This window comes from Prionailurus bengalensis, chromosome A1 (assembly GCF_016509475.1).
Source record: "Prionailurus bengalensis isolate Pbe53 chromosome A1, Fcat_Pben_1.1_paternal_pri, whole genome shotgun sequence".
NCBI classification, from domain to species: domain Eukaryota; kingdom Metazoa; phylum Chordata; class Mammalia; order Carnivora; family Felidae; genus Prionailurus; species Prionailurus bengalensis.
In genome coordinates, this window is record NC_057343.1 from 164,085,654 (window position 1) to 164,110,005 (window position 24,352).

General features: G+C 34.2%; 1 protein-coding gene across 1 annotated transcript in view; it reads right to left on the reverse strand.

The window, feature by feature from the left end:
* The window catches only part of SLCO6A1 (solute carrier organic anion transporter family member 6A1), a 92,043-nt gene that overhangs the window by 61,169 nt on the left and 6,522 nt on the right, over positions 1-24,352 (reverse strand). The window contains exons 2-7 of the mRNA XM_043594487.1: positions 20,351-20,611; positions 18,774-18,959; positions 16,790-16,886; positions 13,098-13,219; positions 12,170-12,279; positions 2,063-2,207 (exon numbers count right to left, since the gene is read on the reverse strand). Coding sequence (XP_043450422.1) covers positions 2,063-2,207; positions 12,170-12,279; positions 13,098-13,219; positions 16,790-16,886; positions 18,774-18,959; positions 20,351-20,611 — 921 coding nt within the window. The remainder of the gene's footprint in view (positions 1-2,062; positions 2,208-12,169; positions 12,280-13,097; positions 13,220-16,789; positions 16,887-18,773; positions 18,960-20,350; positions 20,612-24,352) is intronic.

Sequence of the window (24,352 nt, forward strand, 5' to 3'; positions counted from 1 at the left end):
ATTTTCTTAATGTTTTATTACTTATTTTTGAGAGCAAGAGAGACAGAACATGAGTGGGGGAGGAGCGGAGAGAGAGGAAGACACAGAATCCAAAGCAGGTTCTAGGCTCTGAGCTGTTGGCGCAGAGCCTGACACAGGGCTTGAACCCACAAACTGTGAGATCATGACCTAAGCCAAAGTCAGATGCTCAACTGACTGAGCCACCCAGGTGCCCACAAGCAAATGTATAATAAAACTACAGATCAATCACCTATCAATCTAGTATGAAGGATAAAGACAAAAATAGTAAAATTAATTACATCTAAAAAATTAGTTAAGGGATTCATAAAATTTAAAAATGCAAAAGCATATATATAGAACATGGAAGGTAGAGAGTAAAAATATTGTGTTTTTAGAATGTGCTCAAATTAAAGCAACCATCAACCTAATACAGACTGTCGTATACTTAGGATGTTATATATAAACCTAATGGTAACCACAAAACAAAAAACTATAATGACATATAAAAAAATAAAGTGAAAGTAATCCAATCATAACACTAAAAAAGTCATCAATTACAGGAAGAAAGGAACAGAGAAGAACTATAAAAATAAACAGAAAACAATAAACAAAATGTCAATAATTTTTATAGGTAATTACCTATCAATAATTATTTTTTTAATTTTTAAAATATTTTTTGAATATTTATTTATTTTTGAGAGAGAGAGAGACAGAGCATGAGCAGGAGAGGGGCAGAGAGAGAGGGAGACACAGAACCTAAAGCAGGCTCCAGGCTCTGAGCTGTCAGCACACAGCCTGACATGGGGCTCCAACCCACAAGTTGTGAGGTCATGACCTGAGCTAAAGTTGGATGCTTAATCAACTGAGCCACCCGGATGCCCCACCTATCAATAATTACTTTAAATGTAAATATTCTAAATGTTCCCATCAAAAGACACAGTGTGACTGAATCTATCAAGAAAACACTTATATGTTGCCTACAAGAGACTCATTTCAGACACATGAAAAGATGTTCAACACCACTCATCATCAGGGAAATGCAAATCAAAACCACAATCAGATATCAATCCACACCCGTCATAATGGCTAGAATCAAAAACACAAGAAATAACAAGTGTTGGCAAAGATGTTGAAAAATGAACCTGTGTATGCTGTTGATGGGAATGAAAACTGGTGCAGCCACTGTGGAAGACAGTATTTTTTGAGGTCTTCAAAAAATTAAAATCAGCATTAGTTTATGATCAGGTAATTCCACTACTGGCTATTTATCCAAAGAATACAGAAACACTGATTCAAAAGGATATATGCCTCCCTATGTTTATTCCAGGCCCTATGGGTAAAGAAGATGTGATAGAATGTGAAATATGATGGAATATTACTCAGCCATAAAAAAGAATGAAATCTTGCTGCTCACAACAGTATGGATGGAACTTGAGGGTATAATGCTAAGTGAAGCAAGTCAGTCAGAGAAAACAGATAGCATAAGATCTCACTCATATGTGGAATTTAAGAAACAAAACAAATGAACAAAGTACAAAAGGGACAAAAAAAAACCCAGACTTTAAATACAGATACCAAGCTGGGGGTTGCCAGAGGTTGGGACAGGAACATAGTGAAATAAAGGGGGATTAAGGGTATACTATTGTGGGGGCGCCTGAGTGGCTCAGTTGGTTGAGCGTCCAACTTCGGCTCAGGTCATGATCTCGCGGCCAGTGAGTTCAAGCCCCTCATCGGGCTCTGTGCTGACAGCTCAGAGCCTGGAGCCTGTTTCAGATTCTGTGTCTCCCTCTCTCTCTGACCCTCCCCCGTTCATACTCTGTCTCTCTCTCTGTCTCAAAAATAAATAAACGTTAAAAAAAATTTTTAAAAAAAGAGTATACTATTGTGATGAGCACTGAGTAGTACATAAAATCACTGAAAAGAAAAATAAGATAAAATAAAATAAAACTTGAGTAAATGCTATTACTCCTGCTTTATGTTTATTTTAAATATTTCCTAAATGCACATAAGAAAACTTTATATAAAAACTTCAAAATGAATACAATGAGCTGAAAAGGTCTACCTGCGATTTTAGTTGCTAAGGTGTGTGTTAATACAAACTGATTTTCTATATATATAGGCAAAAATTCAGAAGCTCCAATAAGAACTAAAGATTCTGAAGCTTTGGTCAGAGCTAGGCATATAAATACTGGATCCTTCATCAGAACCTGAAATAGAAATAAGTCATATTCAAATTATTTTATGTTGTTTAGGTAAAGAAAAAAGATTTATTCACTCATATGTTAACAACCAATCAACAAAATTTTACCTTTCACAATCTAAACTGGAAATGCATTATTATATGTATAATATATATACATATATAATATACATGTATATATATTATATATATTGCATATATATATAAAATGTGCATATGTATATATGTATATATATATATATAAATTTGCAATTCACCAGTATACAAATACTGTTAAAGACATGTAGTGTTTAAACCATTTTTATTTGTAATTCTACCTCTATAATTTTTATTTGTAAGTCTGGCCGTTTGCTAGGAAACTTAAGGGAAACTAGATGCCATTAACCAGGTGTCTAGAATGCCCCTTTACTTTTATCTACTTTTTTTCCTTAACAAATTTTTTTACTTAACTAAAAAATGAAACAAAGATAATTTAAGCAACACTCAAGGAAAATCACTAGTATTACATACAGTTAAGATTCTATAATATTTTACTCCCGGGAATTCCATACGGAGTAAAGTCATTTAAATTCTGCATTTTAGTCAATTTTTTGGAACTTACTGAGAAATCTGACAAAGACGTATAGTCATGGTTTACTATTACCTATTATACTACTACACTATACATAGTAATTAACATGACAATAATTAACATTAAAATATTAATTTTAAAACAGATTTCTGTATTTCCTATATATGTACATAACTTTGAAATTTTCAGTGGTGTTTTATTTGTATATTCTTAAAATAACTTAGATTTTTTTCTAGTCCTAAACACCACTTTTTTAATCTAAACATATTCTGTATATTAATTTAACTCATCTTCTGAGTGCTTTCTAACTTTACAAAGTGTGATTCCACCACACTCGTCCACTCCCACAGCATTAAATGCTTAGGCTCAGTTCCACTCCCACTGTCACAAACAAGGCTACATTAAACATCCCTGTGCATGCACCATCAAGGACTAGGGTAGAACGCCTTTGGAAATACATATTCTAGAATGGGATTGCTAGGGCATTGACATTTAGTACACTTCATTCCATCATTTCTCTAGAATTTTTTTTCCCAAAACAATCCCACCATAATGTAAGAGAGTTCTATTTTCTTCATGTAGCAACTTATACTTTTTATAAAATCCATTAGAGCAATATTTTCTGTTCCACATTCCCTTCCAGAATTTTGCCATTCTCTCATCAGGAGGCAATGACCTCGGAAAAGTCCTTTATGACTGTCTCAACAAAGCATGTGATGCAGCATGACTTCTGATGTTGGGTCATAAAATGACAATCTGACTTCTGCTATGTACTCCCACTCTCTTAGGACTCTGGCCTTGGAACTCCTTCACCATGTTATAAGAAAGCCCAGATCAGATGGAGAGGCCATCTGTGGGTATTTCAGCAAACAACCAGTATCAAAAGCTAATATTTGAGTAAATAAGCCTCCAGACGATTTTATTTTCCAGACTTTACTTTAGCTGACAAGTCGATCTGAAAGGGATAAGCCATAGAGTACCTTAGTGGCTCAGTGGGTTAAGTGGCTGACTTAGGCTCAGGTCATGATCTCATAGGTTGTGAGTTCCAGCCCTGTATCAGGATCTGTGATGGCAGCTCAGACCCTGGATGCTGTTTCCTATTTTGTGTCTCCCTCTCCCTCTGCTCCTCCCCTGCTCACACTCTCTCTCTCTCTCTCTCTCTCTCTCTCTCTCTCTCTCAAAAATAAACATTAAAAAAAGTATATTTGAAAGGAGCAAGCCCTGACAAAACTGCTGATTAATGAACAAAATCATGTTTTATTATTTTAAGCCACTAAGTTTTGGGGTAGTTTGTCATGTAGCAGTAGATAACTGGTACACCCCACATAATCACAAACACTTGATATTATTAGCTGGCTTTTAAAATTTAGCCATGCTGATGGATGTGAAGCAGTGCCACAATATGCTTCCTTAAATTCAAATCCAATTGAGCATTTCTTCATGTAATTTTGTACTTCCTTAAATTCAAATCCAATTGAGCATTTCTTCATGTAATTCATAGCTATTTAGGATTTGTTACTGTGTGCAAACTGTCTATTCATATTTTTATTAGGCTTTCTGAAATTCCTACGCAGATTTTCCAATAATTTCTTGTTTATTCTAAATACCAATCTCTTGTTGGGTTGAAAGAACTGTCACTCATCTTTTAACATTGTCTACGGTTTCCTTCATAGAACCGAAATCTTTTATCCATAAATTTTTACTTCGTATTTTACAATACTGCAAACTTGTTTAACCTTTCCTACCTCTATGTCACAAGATATGTCTTTCACGGTTTAGCATTAACTGTGTTGTTTTTTTCTAATCACATTTTATTAACCTAGAAATCACCTTTGTGTATGATATGAAATAGAAATCCAACTTCACTTCACCATACAGAGAACCAAACTTGTCATCACATCTACTGAGCAACTATCCCTGCAGTGCCTATTCTATCACGTGGCAAGTTCTTATATATATTAGTCTGTTATTGAGTTCTATCTTCCATTCCACTGGACTATACCATGGTTTTATATGAAATGGCAGTATGTATTATATATAACAGGCAGAATAAGGAACAGAAAACCTAGCTTTTACCTTGGCTCTGCGATTGATTTTTGGAACAATAATCAGCAAATAGCAGTCTCTACGTATCTTATTTTTAGGTGGTATTTTATAATACACAAGAGTACACAAGAGTAATGGCATTAGAGTCAGGCATGTGAGAGGTTTTTATATTCTTTTTTTGAGAGGTTTTTATATTTTTAACTTCAATTCGGCCAACCCTATGTGTCTTTTGTCTGTGTGCATGTGTAGCCAAAGATATACATGTCTTTGGAGAAATTACTCATCCTCTTTAAATTACTGGTTCATCCTCTATAAGATAGAAATGATAATATCTATAACTTCAAGTGATCCAGAGAATTGAATATATGTAATAATTTAATTTCTGCCATATAGAAGGTACCCAGGAAAGAATACAAATCATTTTCATAAGTTATAAAATAAGAAGGTCACACTAGATTATTAGATTTGTTGTTGCAAACTATGGTGGGCTTTAAGTCATTTGGAGGGTATAAAACACAGATTGCCAGATCCTACTTTCAGTAGGTCTGGAGTAGGACCTAAGAATTTGCATTTTTAACAAATTCCCAGGTGATGATGATGATGATGATGATGTTGGTGGTGGTGGTGGTGGTGGTGGTCTAGGCCCCACACTAAGAACCACTGTACTAGATCATTTTTGTGTTTGGACTCTTTAGAATTAAAATGAACAGACTCATAGTTTAATCCAATTGATGAAACTTATTATAATGTTACACTGTAAAGAGAGAAAGCCAAAAACACTTTCTAAGTAGCTGAATAATTCAGCACTCATAAAGAAACAACATCATTCAGACTCAAACAGCAGCTTATCTTGTCTCCATTGCTTTGTCTTAATTGCTTCAAAGGCCCAGATATTCAGTTTCTTTCTGTCAGCTTATTGTGTCTATATCTACTTCTATTACAGCTACTTAGTATATTCTCTCTCCATTTGCTTCTCTGTCTCAATGGCCTTTTCTCATTCATTTTCTTGATGTCAATTTATTAAAGCTCCCTTCTGACTATTTATACTCTCTTAGAAAGAGAAATTAGTCAGTTTATAGCAGGTGTCCTGATTGGATATTTTTTCTCAAGATATTTGATAAGTTTTTGGGAAATCTAAAGATGGCTGTCTTGGGCTCAAGTGCTGATCTCAGACCTAGTTTTAACTAGGACATTTAAACTACATCATATAGAACATGGCAATTAATGCACAACACAACACTTCTGGGTTTCTTCAGAAAGGGCTGTGGGTGCTTTATTCAGAAAGAACATGTGAGCATAGCAAGCAAACGCTCAGAATGCAAAGGACCTTTCCAATAAAATGTCCAGGCTTTCCTTTTTAAATAAATAAATAAATAAATAAATAAATAAATAAATATTCTTTTCTTAAATATAAATATGGGAGGCAAAGAAAAAGGCCAGACATACAAATCAGTATTCAAGGAATTTCATTAGTAAACTCAGGCTTAATTATGGTAGATGTTGATATACAAAAGGAGAAATCAAATTAGTTCTTTACAGTAGCAGATAATTTTATGCAACAGCCATATCTTGTAGTACTGTGGCTCTCAGCCCTAGTCCATTACAGAGTTGGTCTAAAACCAAGGTCTTTACCATACCAGAGGAGGTTCATGTTGGTCTGGAAGGTATGATTTCAAACTAGACTAGGTACTCCTTAATGTACTTAGAGTCTGAAATAAGGACAGGATCAGCAAAATATAAAGTATATGGAAGAGTGGCCACAGACAAATAGACTAAGGTTCAGGATAGGTCTCGAGTAAACAGTGGGAAAGAAATGTTAACAAGGAAACTAATGCAGAGCAATGAGGCAAGAGAGGAAAGAGTTCCTAAAGACTCAACCAAGGTTCATTGGAGATGGGGTGTATAATGTCCCAATTAATTGGGGAACTTTTTCTTTTATGTGGTAAAAGCATTAATCTACTTCCTACCCTAATCAAGGTAGCATGACAAGAAACAATGATCTTGCCAATAAAAGGCCTTCGTGTCTACGAGCAAATAGGAGGAAAACATAAGCTGAAGAGGACACCAATAAACTTCCTTGAACTTCTCAAGTGTTTTACTGATCACTTAACTTCTCCCTTGCTCTGGTCTTCATTCCTTATGATGAAATATCTATAGTTAGCCATAGAAAGTAATGCTTATCTTTATTAAATCTGCCAATAAGAGTACAATATCTCATGTAGAGAATGCTGTTTTTTTCAAGTTTAAAAACGTTTCAGCCCTCTACCCTGAAATTTCACTCACTCTCCTTCCACACCAATTTATTTGGTCAAACCTAGTAGACAACTCAGAGACTGAAACTAGTATATTATGTCCCGACATAAACACAAGCAATAAATATATTTTTAAAAATTATGTTACTTAGGTCAAATGTAAATTGATTTTAGTATCTATAATAGTAATTTACTTGCTTTCCAAGGAAATTCAGTATTTTGACTACCAATAGAATAATATCTAAATACTTTGGATCCTAGCTTCCTTTGATAGATTCTGTCATCCACTTATAGTCAAATACAAACAATGAATAACACTTTATATTTGTTTGGTCTTTATAGTTCAAAAAGTTCTTTATTATCATGATATTCATTGACACTTCTTTGTTCACTGGGGTTTTAGTATGTAAATGTCTTCCCTGTTAATAAGGTGTGAAACTTTAGGTAGGAGATGAAGAAAAAGAAGGTAAAAGTGCTGATCTCTCTACTCCATACATTTAAAAAGTTTTCTCCTATAAAATCTTATTCCTTGGGGTGCCTGGGTGGCTCAGTCAGTTAAGCCTCCAACTTTGGCTCAGGTCATGATATCACAGTTCATGAGTTTGAGCCCTGAGTCAAGCTCTGTGCTGACAGCTCAGAGCCTGTAACCTGTTTTGGATTCTGTGTCTCCCTCTCTGTCTACTCCTCCCTCCCTCCCTCCCTCTCTCTCTCCCTCTCTCTCAAAAATAAAGATTAATTTTTTTTAATTTTATTCCTTACCTGCTTCCAGCCAGTCTTAATTTCATTTTTTTCTTTTCCCTGACTTATTTCCTAATTTCCAAGCTTTCTCTTTTTATTCTTTTAAAATATACTTCTAATCTATTATATTCTGAGAGCTATAGACTATTATTGCTCTTAGTCATTTTTCTTTCTGTTCTTCAAGTTAATGCCATTGACTTTTTATTTATAACTTTTCATCTCATGGATATTATAACTTTATAAAAATGTTAAGTATTTTGTCTCTGTTTTAGCTTGTTATCTTTTATTCAGGCCCATTTTTTTCTATTTTAAATTAAAATTATCTTTACTAACATTTGAATAAAACTATTGTGTTTCCTTAACTGATGAATTTTCTAAAATACATAAATAAGGAACAGCAAGAAATATGGTAACAGTAAAGAGAATTCATTCTAAAAATAGCCACTTCTCTGGCTTTTAATTAAAATTTATGATAAAAAGACTTATTTAAAAAAATCTATGTCTAGAAAATCAGGAGATGTGTTTTTTAACTAGCTGTTAGTAGTCTTATGATGATGGTGATACATTTCACTGATTGGAATAATTTGCTTGCTGGAATTATTTTATGTCATTTCTTATATTAGGAGCTTGTAAACAGACATTGAACTTCAAGCAAATAGTACCAATTAAGTCTCATGAACCAGGAAGTATTGAACTATAGGATTAGTAATGCAGGAAGAAAATAGATATTTATTCCATCAAATTTTTCAATTAGTCTTTTAAATTTATTTTCTAGTTGATAACCCACTCTTATCAAGATAAAAAGAAAATCTTATGAAGTTTTCCCCTGTATTTTTGGTGTACTTTCCTTCCCTAAACTAAAATCAGAAATATCTCAAGAAGGCATTCATATTTATTATGTATTTATTGAGTTTTTATTATGGGCTATGCGGTAATCTATACACCTTACATTCCTATGAAGAAGGTACCATTATTGCACCAGTTTTTTAGAGGCTCAGAAAGGTTAAAATACCACATTTCATGGACTCTAAGATGCTATCAACAGTAAGAAACACCATTATTTTATGTACCACCAAGAAAAAAAAATCACTGCCAATGACATAACAATACAATGCTTTAAGGAAAGTCCTATACTATGCAGATATTAGTTTCAGCTTTTGAAATATATTAGATCTACTAAGAAGGACTTGCCAATTTTTCCTGACTCAGTTGCACAGTTCGGCACGTGGTAGGCAGTCCTTTATCAGGTATCTTAATAAAAGAACAATAATGCTATCTCCTTTAGCAGCTTTCTTAATAAGAGAACAATAATGCTATCTCTACTTATGGGACTCCTTTACTTAAGTTTCATAAAACACTTGGATGTTATTTGCAAGAAAATGTGAACTAGCAGTCATTCGTTCAACATCAAATGTTTGCTTTACTAATATCAAAATTATATTCTGTTATTGTTTCTTTCTAGATATATAATGACTTCATAACTCAATGCTTAAATACTGCATCATCTTTTGAAGAGTTAACCCAGCAGTTTCGCCTACTATGGACAGTCCCACTAAAGTATATAACTTACTTAAGGTAATGATAATATGAATGGCCATGACCATTTTACCCATACTTAGCCAATACCTACTATGTCACAATCACATGCTGCTTTACAGTTATTTCAAGACTCCATCAATTTAATACCAACCCAATTTTAAATATGCTAAAATGTAAAGGAAAAAAGTGTGTCTTAGAATCAAAGAAATATGGACATTTACATTAGGTCTCACTATTAGTGAGTGCTATATAATATCCCTGCTGGGTAGTCCTACTAGTGGTCAGGCCTACTAACAGATAAGAACCTATGGATGAGGAGAGATCTGATGTATCATTAGCCTTTTACCTCTTGGATAACCAATACAGCACAAAGAGAAGGATAGAGCTTGCTCTCTCTAAAACTTTTTACCAAAGGAGAATAGGATGCTACTCCTCAGTGGTCAGCATCTCTAGCATCTCATCTGACTTTTGGGCTTAGATGAAAAGTAACAGACCATACTGAAGAAAATCTCTCTGCCTAAAAGATCTACAACAGGCAAGCATAAACTCACCTTTAGTTCCACTTTCTACTCATTTCCAGAAAGTCATAGCATCTCTAGCCCCTGCCTGATAAGGGGTTATAGCCATTATCCACTGCTCAACTCCACTCTTCCTTGCATGAATTCTTTAATAAGCTGCATTGCTTACTTAAATGACTCATAATTAACCACCAACCTAGCAGAAAACACTGCCTGACTCCATTATTATCAGGGAAGACATGCCCTACTTTAATTTCACCAACATGGCTTGCTCCGTAGCTACATTTTACTAAGAAATGGAGCTTTGGCAGGTGCTACCCCATGAAATAAGGCAAACAGCGGGATTTTTTCTAATCTACTAGGCTTCCTAAAGTATGGCGCATTATCCCTGTTTTCTTTCTGAAACTCAGCCTGGTACATTGTTAAAGGAAAGAACATAAGATACATAAGCTTTCTGTTGGATCCTAATATTACACGTCCACATGTAGGCTTTAGAACATCAGTTAGAACATCTGTTTCCCCATATTTTAGGCTTTAATTTCTTTTCTTTATAAAAAAAAACAAATTAATGCATATTTATTTTTAAGAGAGAGAGAAAGGCAGACTGCAAGCAGGGGAGGGGCAGAGAGAGGGGGAGACAAAGAATTGGAAGCAGGCTCCAGGCTCCGAGCTGTCAGCACAGAGCCCAACACAGGACTCAAAACCACAAACTGTGAGATTATGACCTGAGCCAACAAAGTCAGATGCTTAATCAGCTGAGCCACTCTTTAATTTCTTTTCTTTAAGGCCCCAGAAGCTCAAATCATGTTGACATGTGGAAGGTTTTTTCTTCTTCGTACACAATTCATTGTCAGTAGCCCTGTATTTTATAAATGCCAAATAATTCTTTAATTGGTTCTTACAATTGGGTCTCATATGAATAAAAAAATTACTATTTATAATACCCAGAGAAAACCTCCTATAACACCCGAGTCATACTGCCTTTTCAACTCTTACCCCACTGTAATCCATTTTTTACCCAAAGTCATGTTTTAAAGTTCTTAAAACACTATTTCCTTACCTATATGAGTGACTTCCTATTGCATTAAAACCAAAATCTAAAGTTCTTACCATGCCCCACAAGGACCTTTGTGACCTAGCCTCTGCTTACTCTCTAACCTGTTATTCATTCATTCTCCCCACCAAGCAACTATGCTCCAAATACACAAGGCTTCTCTGAACTGAACATTCTTAAAACTTTGCTGCTCCAAGATGTTTCCACATGTGTCTTTTATGCCTGGAATTTTATTAATGACCATTCTTCACATGGATAACTTCTTCTCTTGCTTTAGGGTATTCCATTTAAATGCTCCCCATTCAGTGAAACCTACATTATTACCCCATAACTAAAGTACATTTTATGTAGAATTTTCCCTACACAATTGTTAATCAGTTGTTTTTAATCTCTGTATCTTTTAATGTTTATTTATTATGAAAGAGAAAGAGAGTGCAAGCAGGGGAGGGGCAGAGAGAGGGAGAGAGAGAGAATCCCAAGCAGGCTTTGCACTGTCAGCACAAAGCCCAACATGGGGCTAGAACTCACGTACCATGAGATCATGACCTGAGCCAAAATCCAGAGTTGGACGCTTAACAGACTGAGCTACCTCTAATCTCTGTATTTTTTAAAATCTGAAACCTACACAAGAATATAAGCTCCATAAAGGCATAGGTGTTAGTTTCCATATATCCTCAATATAATTCTGCCCACAACATAAAGGATACTTATGAAAAGGAGAAGAGAAAGCAAATTGAATGTAGAATCACTACTTAGAAGTTTGTTTGTTTTTATTAAACCCACTATGTCTGTATTGTAGGCCTTGTTTCTCACCTAAAGAAGCAAAGAATTTTTCTCCATTTGAAACGGAGATGAAATAATTTCCATAAAATACGATGTTTTCATGAATATTTGTTAACTTCTAGAGTTCTCTTCTAAGTCATTTAAACATAATAAAAAGATGTTAATACCTATAAGTCTTACGTATTTCTTCAGGAAAAGAACAAACACAAAATAATACAAAAGTAAAATTAAAAGAAAAGGTAGAAGGAAAAAACTAGTACATCCTCTGACACTAGCCATGTTCCCGGAAACGTCACTTAGGTAAGGCGGGTCCTATTTGCCATTATCTGTAAAATGAGTAAGTTAATTAAGGGCTTAAGTCCCCCTCAGATTTAAGTTGAACACTTTATGGTTTTTCTTTTAAATCCACTGTTAGAAAATATACAGGTCAACTTAATTGGCTTGTTCATATAAAATATTTTACTTTACCCAAGTATTAGCAAATAAATCCTTGATACTAGTTCCAAATTCCTTATCTTTAAACTTGTTGTCAAACGGATGAAGCTGTTTACGTTTCTCAGCTTTTATCTTTGCTGTACCTATAGGTTAACGAGTAAAAGAATCTTATGACACATTCAAATAATTAAAACATATATACAAACATATGCACACATCTTGATAGTTTTTCTTGAAATGGGAAGTGAGCTATTTTTGAACAAGCTAAAGTCAATCTAAGTAAAAAGCACATTCTTCGAAAACAGTGCTGTCATAAAGAACATTCTATGATAATGAAAACTTGTCGTAGCCGTACTGTCCAATACTGTAGCCACGAGCTCTATGTAGCTATTAAATACTTGAAATATAGCTCCTATGACTGAGTAATCTTAATTTACTTTGAAATTTAAATAGCCACACATGGAAAGTGACTATAATTTTTGACAACACAGCCCTAAAATGTAAAAGAGTCATCTTTGACATTACTAAAAATATTTTGTGCCAATAAAAGTTACTACCATTAGGAGAGTATTTGATTTCTCTAATGTTACATGTATTTTTTAGTGTTTCCAAAAGAATTTTAATAGTTATTACTTTATCTTACAATAATTCTTTCAGGTGGTACATGTATTAAATAATGCTAGGTAAATAGATTTAAATATATTTCTTTTTAAAGAAAACTTATGAACTCTACCTTTTTTAAAAAATGACAAGAAACAAAAATATATACTAATGAAAGTTTGGCATATAAATAAAATAGTATTTGGCAACATGAAGTTTCATGTGTTCAAATAACACTAGCATATGTCATATCTCCATGACAAAAAGAAAAGTAGTTCAGCCATATTCTGAGAACGGGAAATGGGGGTGGGACAAGGAACCTACTGTATTTTAACTTAATGAATTACATTTTTACAGTCACCTCGTACACTGTGTGGGAAGCATGACAATGGTATTAATGTTATCCATGCAGTAAGTGAGACAAAACCGAAATAAATCCACCAACTCCTCAGCCACTCGTGATGATCATCAATGTCTTCAACACTTTAACAGAGAAAAATTAAAAATTTCAACTTCGTGTATTTCATTACAAAGCCATAATCAAACAGAGAGAAAGAGAGAGGGACAGGGAAGGAGGAAGGGAGGAACATCTTCTGTTAATTTGTCCCTATTGTTTGTTTTGCTGATTGTGACTCCCCCAGTTATGCAGGTTTCTTTTATCCTACAAGATTCTAATTTGTTTCTCTTTTCTTTCTTTTCCCATGTCCACTCAGGTGGCACAAGTAATTCTTTGTTCCTTTTTAACTTTTTTCGTCAACAGAAGCTATGCTTTTGGAAGATTACCCCTTTAACTCTTACCTATCCTTAAACATCATTCCTGCCCATTTAAATCATGAACAACCTTTAGGGCAAGCCTGGCCTTTAAGGTGAGCAACTGACCTTTTATCTGATATCTAACCCTTTACATTACATACACTTGGAAATGCCTTTCTTACAATTCCTTCTCTGAATCAACTCAGATTGAGTGTTTATCACTCTCCTGGTGATCATACCTAATCACCCATAGTACTCTTTGTTAGCCTTTATCTTCCATTTTCCCTGCAGCTTTTTCTTGGCCTGCCTTGGCAGACTTTGCAGTAAGCAGGGCAGGATGGGAATGTGAAGGATCCTGTGTTGATTTTCTCTTTTACTCACTGTTCATTTTGCAATTTCAGCACTATTTGTCTTCAGTCATGCTAAGGCCATGATCTTGCAGAAAATTTTCATAGTTATAAAGTTATTTTGTATCATTTAGGGAGAAGATTTGGAGACGTTCGTTACCATACAGCTACCACTGTCTTCAATTCCACAGACACATAAGACCTTGTCTGACCATCCATTGTGGGACAAAACCCACATAGTTAAGAACCACAGTTATGAAGATGCTGGTTTCTCACAGGTAATTCTATTTGTCAACAGTGACCTGGTGAGGAGCTTGCATATAGGCCCTGCCTTTCACAGAAAGTGGAGAATATTCCCAGTTTTATTTATTAATGGGCTAACTCCTTATCCATTGTTATATTATTAAGGGATACAAGTTCCGACTTGCAATACTATTAGGTTGCAATCTTGAGTTCCATTATCAGAGAGGTATATATATCTGGACATGGTATGCATAGAAAGTTTCAACTCTAGATTTTCACTAAGATTATGTGTTTCCTCACTGATTAAAATATTTAGAATTTTTTTTCTCTTTTTACTTTTGAATCCAGCTATGTACTGTAACCATATGCATTATGCTATATATGATTATTACCTATCTGTAAATAATTGATAACCAAGAAGACTGAGGAAAATAGTCAGAAAATGTAAGCAAATAATTTAATAGGTGCCATATATATTAACAGATTTTCCTCTTACTAGAAATAATTGATTAAGAAGTAATAATATAAAGATTCCAAGCGCATTACTAACAAAATAAATTACTAGGAATAAGCTTAATGGAATATTTTCAATAACAAAATTCCTAAGACTTTATTGAATGGCACAAAGGAAGAGCAGAGAAAATAGAGAAATATATACCATATTCTTGCATAGAAAAATGACATTTATTCCCAATTTGATAAGTAAATTCAAGTATCTCAAATCAAAATGTTTTCACTGTAACCTGAGACTATTAAGTTTATCTGAAAAAGTAATTTTGCAGAAATAGCCCCTGCTTTTTGGTGAATAATATTGAGGAAGGACTTACCCAACAAAATAGCAAATCATATATAAAGTTGTAGTTATTAAAACATTGTAGTACTGGCATGAAAATAGAGAGATCAGACAACGGATTAGAGAGACAACAGATAAGAAGGAAACCTATGCATGCAAGAAATTTAATTTATGATACAGATGGTGTATAATATCAGTAAAAAATAAATTGATTTAAAAAAACACACACACAGAATGATCCATAAATGTCATCAGTACAATGGGATATCCCTTTGAGGGGAAAAATAGAAGCTTTACCCATTTCCCATATTATATAAAAAAACAAACTGAAATTGGATATTACATTTAAATGTGCAACTAAAACCACACAAGTACACTACAAGAAAAGGAAATTACAAGCCAATATCCCTGATGAGCACAGATTCAAAAATCCTCAACAAAATATTAGGAAACCAAATTTAACAAGTCATTAAAAGGATCATATACCACAATCAGTGGGATTTATTCCAGGGATGCAAGAATGGTCCAATATCTGCAAATTAATCAATGTGATACACCACAGGAACAAAATGAAAGATATAAATCATATGATCAGGTCAATTAAAGTGGAAAAATCATTTGACAAAATTCAGCATTCATTCATAATAAAAACTCTCAAGAAATTGAGTAAAAGGGAAAATGCATCAACATGATAAAGGTCATCATGACAAACCCATAAGATCAGGAATAACATAAGGATACCCAATCTCCTCACTTTAATCAACACTGCACTGGAAGTACTAGCCAGATCAATTAGGGAAGAAAAAGAAATAAAGGCATTCAAATCAGAAAGGAATGAGTAAAACTATCTCTGAAGATGACATGATAGTAATAGAGAAAACCTAAATACTCCACCAAAAAGTGTGGACAATACCAAGACATGACTCCATTCTATCAAGTCAGCTATTTCTGGATAAGGGCACAGAGTAAGATCAGTGAAATCTGTAGTTGTCATACCACAGATTTTTTGTCTTATCATATGCTCCCTTGTCAGATGCAATATTGTGGTATATACATGCAATTGACAATTTTTTAGCTTTAAAAAGAAAGTATTTTTACTGGCATATGCTACGGCATATGTTCAATAACCTTGAGGTCCCTGTGCTAAGTGAAATAAGCCAGTCACAAAGAGACAAACACTGCACGATTCCACTTATATAAGGCATATGAAGGAGCCAAAATCTTAGAAAGTAAAATGGTGATTTTCAGGGGCTGGAGAGAAGGGGATAAATGGAAGTTATTGTGCAATGGATATAGAATTTTAGTTTTGCAAGATGCAAAATTTCTAGTGAACTGGTGCATAACAGTGTGCACATGGTTAACACTACTGTACTAACTAAACACTTAAAAAAGGCTACAGGGGCGCCTGGGTGGCTCAGTCGGTTGGGTGTCCGACTTCGGCTCAGGTCACGATCTCGCAGTCCGTGAGCTAGAGCCCCGCGTCGGGCTCTGTGCTGACAACTCAGAGCCTGGAGCCTGTTTCAGATTCTGTGTCTCCCTCTCTCTCTGACCCTCCCCCATTCATGCTCTGTCTCTCTCTCTCTGTCTCAAAAATAAATAAACATTAAAAAAAATTTTTTTTAAAAGGCTACAATGATAAATTTTATGTCATTTGTTTTCTCCACAATTTTTCAAAAAAACCATATGCAGAATTAGTAATAAGGTTGTCTTTATAATGTTTTCAAACAATATATTGCATTTCAAACAATAAAGATAAAAGTGTATTTATATGTACATAAATACAAGTATCAGTCACATTCACGTTTTTCTTAAAAATATGGTACAACAAATTAAAAATATATGTTTATAGGCTATACATATCCAATAAATATTTTATATCACATAAACAACAACAAAAAATGAAATAAAATGACTTACCTAATAAGAAAAGTACTGTTTTCAGTCCCCTTCATAAGGGGTGCTCCTATCACATAAGCCAAAGAATATCCAAGTATTAATGAAGCGTCCATTAAGCCTATGAAATGAATACTGAACATCAAACAACTACATAAGCCAGTTCTGTCATGATAAAAATTACATGGTTGAAATAGATTACTTCTGAAAGTTTCATAACTAACTTTATTAGTTATGAGAAGCAGAACTGAGAAGCAGAACCAATAGGATATTGAGAGAGAGATTATAAATAATTGGCTCATGCAATTGTAAGGCCTGGCAAGTCCAAATTTGTAGAGTAGGCTGGCAGGCTGGAAACCCAGGTAAGAGTTAAAGTTACAGTAGTGAGTCCATAATTAAGCCTGAAATCCATAAGATAGACCAGAGGCTGGAAAAACTCAGGCAGAGTTTCTATCTAGCAGTCTGGTGAAAGAATTGCTTCTTTTTTGGGAAACCCAAGTCTTTCCTCTGAAAGCCTTCAACCGATTGGATAAGGCTAACCAACATAATGGAGGGTAATCTGCTTTACTCAGAGTCTACTGACTGTGTTAGTCTATTTAAAAAATATAGCATAAATATCTCTACTGGTGTTGAAACAAATAAATGGTTGCCGTAATCTAGTGAAATAGACACATAAAATTAGCCATCCTGTATTTCATCCAATGCATAAATAAAGAAACTTAGGCAAGTTAATTATATAATTCACTGTATCTTATTTAGTCTATATATTTAATGTGATATAAATATATTTATATTTAATATAAATATAAATTTGATATACCTGATTTCACTTTAATTTGTGATAGCTTGTATCCTTCACCCTGGTAGCTATAGTGGCAGGGGGTGGAGATACAGTAAGTTTCTTTCTGCAGTGTGTATGTGTACATCTCAATTAGAACCAAAAGTTAAACAAACAGATTTGTTGCCACCCTCAGCCAACACTAATAAATCACTGCAAATTTTTTTCTAAAAGCAAATATACATATGAAAGTCAACTATTTTAATCTATTGACATAATTTTCCTTACTTCTAGTGGAAAAAGCACTATTTTGGTGCAAAATGCTATTTTCTCTTAAGTCACTTTCACAATATATATTTTGTTAAATTTCTAATTTTTAAAAAAAATATGATAGGTAGACAACCCTGTTCAGACAGATTATCTACCAGGGCCAGGAGCTATTAAAACATAAGGAAATACAGATTATTCTGAGATATACCCCTGGGTTATTTATTGTAGGATACCATGACATAAAACACTGGAAACAGAGTACTACATTGTAGTCAATTAAATAGCACATCACTTCTCTTCTTGATGGGATGAACAAGATTATATTTTCATTAACTTCAAACTATCTGAGCTCCCCAAAACAGATGAAGTAAGTTAACGTATGCAAAAGGCTTAGTACAATGATGACGATTTCAACACTGAATCTAGTGCTGAGGAGGTATGAAACAATATTTCTATCTCCTTACGAACATGATGGCAGCAGCTTCCCACCTATGTCCCCAAAGCTTAAATATACAACTATGCAAGCAATTCAATATAATAACTTGAGTTTTTTTTCCCTGGAGAAATGAAACGCAGCCTATAAAGTTTGATATTACAAACTATATATATACATATATATATATAAAACATATAAATGTTATATGTTTTATATATATATTAGACACACATATAAAGAGTATAGATTTTATTACTTAAGACAGTATGTATTTTTCCAATTTTTCTTTATGTTTGATGACTTTCAGATCACTTGTCTACAATTCCAAATCTCAAGCAACTCCTCAGAATTAGGCAACTCAATGTGATTTTGAGGTCAAACATACCTGTTATTATTTATTATAATATTATTATAAGAGCCAATAATTAGCGCTTCCATATCAGCTTCAACATGTACACCAAGATATAAAAGCTCAATAAAAATTCAAAACGGGTCAATCATATTAGAGAGGGAAAACAACTTGCCTAGATAAATGCCAGCTGAGTGTGTGGCAACACTGTTGTCAATGAAGATTGTTCCAAGGATATAAAGAGGCATGCCTGCTATTCCCTGCACAATCTGCCCCAGGATGAAGGAAGCTATGTATTTTGCTTGGAATGATGGTGAGGCTTTCCTGCAAGTCTTGATGATCTTCATTTCTTGGCAAGTATCTTTTGAAAAGATAATTTTCTTTATTAAATCAGTCAAAAGTTACACAAACAACAAATATCCAGTATCTCTCATGAAATATTTAACCTTTTACAAAGCTATTTCCACCAGTATGCTTTTTTTAGTTAACATTTAATTTACACTGAATGTAGCCATTCTACAATCAATCACCATATTCTCTGAAAAACACAATTATAAAAGGATATTTGTGGGAATATTGGGAAAGATACAAATATTATAAACCACATATAAATGTGTAGGCACAATTACATGTATATACACAATTATGTGTAAATATATACATACACACATACACACACACACACACATGCAAAACACACATACACACATGTTCCTCTTAAATATGGCATCTGGTGGGTACCCCTGACTTTTGGCCCCAGGAAAAAAATATATATTTTAATTATACTACAAATATATTCTACAAATTAATACATTTAGCCTACATATTTACATTGTACAAATGTAATAAATATATAATAAATATATGTGAATGTTATATAGTTCACATACTGATGATATATCAACATATTTAATATACAAATTATATAGTATATATTAAACTATATTTAATATTATTTATTTAAAGTATAAGCACACATCATAAGCATACCTTTAAATATCATAAGCATGTATATACACATACATACACACATGGACACATCCTCATGGCTTTTTCCACCATGCCTTGCTAAAGTCCAGTTTAAAGTTGTCAAAATGGGTAAATTCATTTTAACATTTTTATAGAACTATACACAACAATAAAGTACCCAACACAACAGTGTCAGAAATAGCACTGTGAAACCTCAAAATAGACTTCTTCTACTGGGAACAGCAAAAAGATTGTGGAATAAACTTATTAAAAAATGAACAAAGTAAAGAAGTCACTAATCTCTTCAGATTCCAAGTACTATGCAGAAGGGCAGCTCCCGTTTTGAAATGGTAGGAGTACCTTCAAAGGGGTGTAATCTTTCTTTTTCTGTTTATTTATGTACTTATTTCTGCTTGTGTGTACGTGTGTTGAGGTCAAAATAAAGGGATTAATTAAAGCATACTGTGGAAGTCATAAGGAATTACTAAAGTTCTCAAGAGATTTGTAGTATATATGAAAACTGACAAAAGATAAACAAGTATCCCAAAATATTCTTTCTTCTTCCTATCCCTATCTCTTAAATGAAAGGGTATCTGATCATGAGAAGATGAGAGACAGGCACATAAATGTTAGTATGGAGCTATAATTAATTAGCTTAATAAACTTGGTAATATAAATAGATACAGATGGATGGATGTACACACAAATATCACAGTCTATTTTAAATTTCTAGAGGAAATGGTTTAAATGAATAGTAATTTGTTGTATCTTTTATAATCTTACCTTCAGGGTCTGCACTCAATTGATAACGTCCATCACTAATGTATGGAAAAGCAAAGAAAAGTGAGCCAACTCCTACTAAAAAGGAAGAAAATGCAATCCATCTTGGTATGTTTCCTCTCCCTCCATAGTATGATATAAATAGTACTATCAGGCAAGATGAAATATCATAAGTCAAAGATAACACTAAATTTTCACTGGTCCCCAGATGATTCTCCTTCTGAAAAGTGTCAATGCTTAGATCTACAAGACCAAACACAATACCTAAAATGTAAAAAGAAAAAAAAAAGAAAGCCATAGTATGCATTTAAGAGACAAAAAAGAACACCATTATAATAATTACAAAGCAAAACAATTTACATTAAATTTATTTTACATTATTCTGATTGTTTAACCCTATAAGCACAGGATCCATTTTCTAAAATGCTAACAGACCTTAACCTCTAAGAAATACTTAATAACTGAATTTTTGTACCTATTTACTGAAGAATAATGATTTTTTACTGATATTTATTGTATTTATTTTTGAATTTTTTTCCTTTTTTTTTAGAGTGGTTTTAATTTTTTTAATTTACACCCAAATTAGTTACCATATAGCACAACAATGATTTCAACATTGCCCTTAATGCCCCTTACCCATTTAGCCCATCCCCCCCACAACCCCTCCATAACCACCTGTTTGTTCTCCATATTTAAGAGTCTCTTATGTTTTGTCCCCCTCCCTGTTTTTATATTATTTTTGTTTCCCTTCCCTTATGCTCATCTGTTTTGTCTCTTAAAGTCCTCTTATGAGTGAAGTCATATGATATTTCTCTTTTTCTGACTCATTTCACTTAGCATAATACCCTCCAGTTCCATCCACATAGTTGCAAATGGCAAGATTTCATTCTTTTGGATTGCCGAGTAATACTCCATTGTATATATATATATACCACATCTTCTTTATCCATTCATCCATCTATAGACATTTGTGCTCTTTCCATACATTGGCTATTGTTGATAGTGCTGCTATAAACATTACGGTGCATCTGTCCCTTTGAAACAGCGCACCTGTATCCCTTGGATAAATACCTAGTAGTGCAATTGCTGGGTCGTAGTGTAGTTCTATATTTAATTTTTTTTAAATTTCTTTAATGTTTATTTATTTTTGAGACAATGCGAGAGACAGAGTGCAAGCAGCGGAGGGCAAGACAGAGGGAGACACAGAATCTGAAGCAGGCTCCAGGGCCTGAGCTGTCAGCCCAGAGCCCGACGAGGGGCTCAAACTCACAAGCTCTGAGATCATGACCTGAGCTGAAGTCGGATGCTTAACCGACTGAGCCATTCAGGCACCCCTATTTTTAATTTTTTGAGGAACTTTCATACTGTTTTCCAGAGTGGCTGCACCAGCTTGCTTTCCCACCAACAATGCAAAAGAGATCCTCTTTCTCTGTACCCTCGCCAACATCTGTTGTTGCCTGAGTTGTTAGTGTTAGTCATTCTGACACGTGTAAGGTGGTATCTCATTGTGGTTTTGATTTGTATTTCCCTGATGATGAGTGATGTGGAGCATTTTTTCATGTGTCAGTTGGCCATCTGGATGTCTTCTTTGGAGAAGTGTCTATTCATGTCTTTTGCCCATTTCTTCACTTGATTATTTGTTTTTTGGGTGTTGAGTTTGATCAGTTCTTTATAGATTTTGGATACTAATCCTTTATCTGGTATGTCGTTTGCAAATATCTTCTCCCATTCTGCCAACTGCCTTTTAGTTTTGCTGATTGTTTCTTTCACTGTGCGAAACTTTTTATATTGATGAGGTCCCAGTAGTTTATTTTTGCTTTTGTTTCCCTTGCCTCTGAAGATGTGTTGAGTAAGAAGTTTCTGTGGCCAAGATCAAAGAGGTTTTTGCCTGCTTTCTTCTTGAGGATTTTGATGGCTTCCTGCCTTACATTTAGGTCTTTCAGCCATTTTGAGTTTATTTTTGTGTATGGTGTAAGAAAGTGGTCCAGGTTCATTCTTCTGCATGTCGCTGTCCAGTTTTCCACTTGCTGAAGAGACTGTCTTTATTCCACTGGATATTCTTTCCTGCTCTGTCAAAGATTAGTTGGCCATACATTTGTGGGTCCATTTCTGGGTTCTCTATTCTTTTCCACTGATCTGAGTGTCTGTTTTTGTGCCAACTAATATTTATTTTAATACATTATTTTAATACATTATTTTAATGTATTCATTTCAATCATAGAATATGAATAAATAATAATCTAATAATTATGTTTATCTACCAGTAGAACAAGAAATAAAACATTATCAAAATATTTGAAGCCCAATATGTACTCCCCAAACACACTCCTCTCTCTCTCTCCATAACGCACATCCTAGATTTGAAGTTTATCATTTCTGACCCTTTTAAACACTTTTTTTTGACAATGTGTATATCCTTGAATAATACAGGAATTGTTTGTCATGTTCCTGAACATTAAATAAATGGTATCCTATGGGTGCTTTTCTATCCCTCAGTATCCAACTAGGAAAAAATATGCTAAATATTTAAAAGAAAAATAAATTAATATAGACATTGGTTACCAAAATAATACATTTTTTGGAATGAAAAGGGAAAAGAGTTACTTATCAAAACTCAGGATCCCTACGACAAGGGAGGTTGCGGGAGCATGGGCCACTGCTGCTGCTCCAGCTGGAATTGCCATCACCGCCTCTTTTGCAGGAAGCCAGGACCCACATGATGCTTTGAGAGCCAACTCACAGCCACCCACTGCTTCTGCTGCTCTTGCAGTTGCAGACCTACAACCATAAGCACTTTGCTGCTGATGAAGCTGAAGTGATTCCTGAGCATAAATCCAGGGGCTTTTCCTCACCAAGCATTGCTGCTCTTGCCAAAAACATCACCACAGACAGAGAGGAAAAAACAAAAAAGAGGCCTTCCTTTGCCCGTTTTGCAAATCTACTGCCATAGCCTCTCATTGGCACCACCTAAGTGGAAGCCAGAGAGAAAGAAAGGCTGGGAATTGTAGTTTACAAGCTCCAAGTCCCCTTTGTAAATAGAGGAATGAGTCCAGACCGTGAATGATGAAGTTTATGGCCAACAGACAAGTAACTTGAGAGCTCACCCTTTAGACTACTCAGGACATATTTTTACCCTTCTTCTATTTAAACTAACATACCAAATTAACAGGGACACCATCATGTTTCTGCCTAACATTTTGCAATTATCATTCTTACAAACATGTTCTCACTCTTTCCCTCAAAAGCAGAGACACACAGTCCAACCAGTCATCATATATATCTCAAGGTAATGCGAATCCATCTTCTAGTTCAATCGCAAACCTGAATGGATTTTCTCAATACAAAAAGTAAATTGCAAAGGTATAAATGTATAAAAGGTATAAATAACTAATCAAAGACATCATAGACTTAACTAAATTTGCAAGGGAATTACATTGAAAAAGAAACCGTAAGTCAAACTTAGAGCAACAACAGATTAACAGAGCAAGACCAGGAGGAAACAAGGTATAAAAATGTTGCTGCATCAAAGAGAAGAATTTTCCTCAACTCTCATTTTAGATGTGGCCAAGGGGAATAACGGCCAAAGCGAGAAATGTCCTGTCAGTAACTATGTCCAACTCTGGTGTTGGGATATTAATTTTCCTTCTCAGGGAAATTCTGTAACCTAGAGATAAATTTGCAACATTATCTCCCATAATACTCTTTGATCAAATAAAAAGGGAAAAAGAAAAATATTGGAATACACACACACACAAATGTATATATGTTTGTGTTTGTGTACACATAAAACAAATGAGAGAAAAATGCATCATTGTTGTTTTTATTTCTCTAAATAGCTATGCAAACACAGTTGATATTTATAACCCCCTTCTTCCACTATTCACCCACTTTGTACTTCTTGATCACGTATGACATGTGTAGGCTGCTATCTCAAAGCATATGCCTCACCCTACAGGACAGCATCCCCATTTTTTTTATTGTTGTTTCCTAGCTGGACCTTACCTG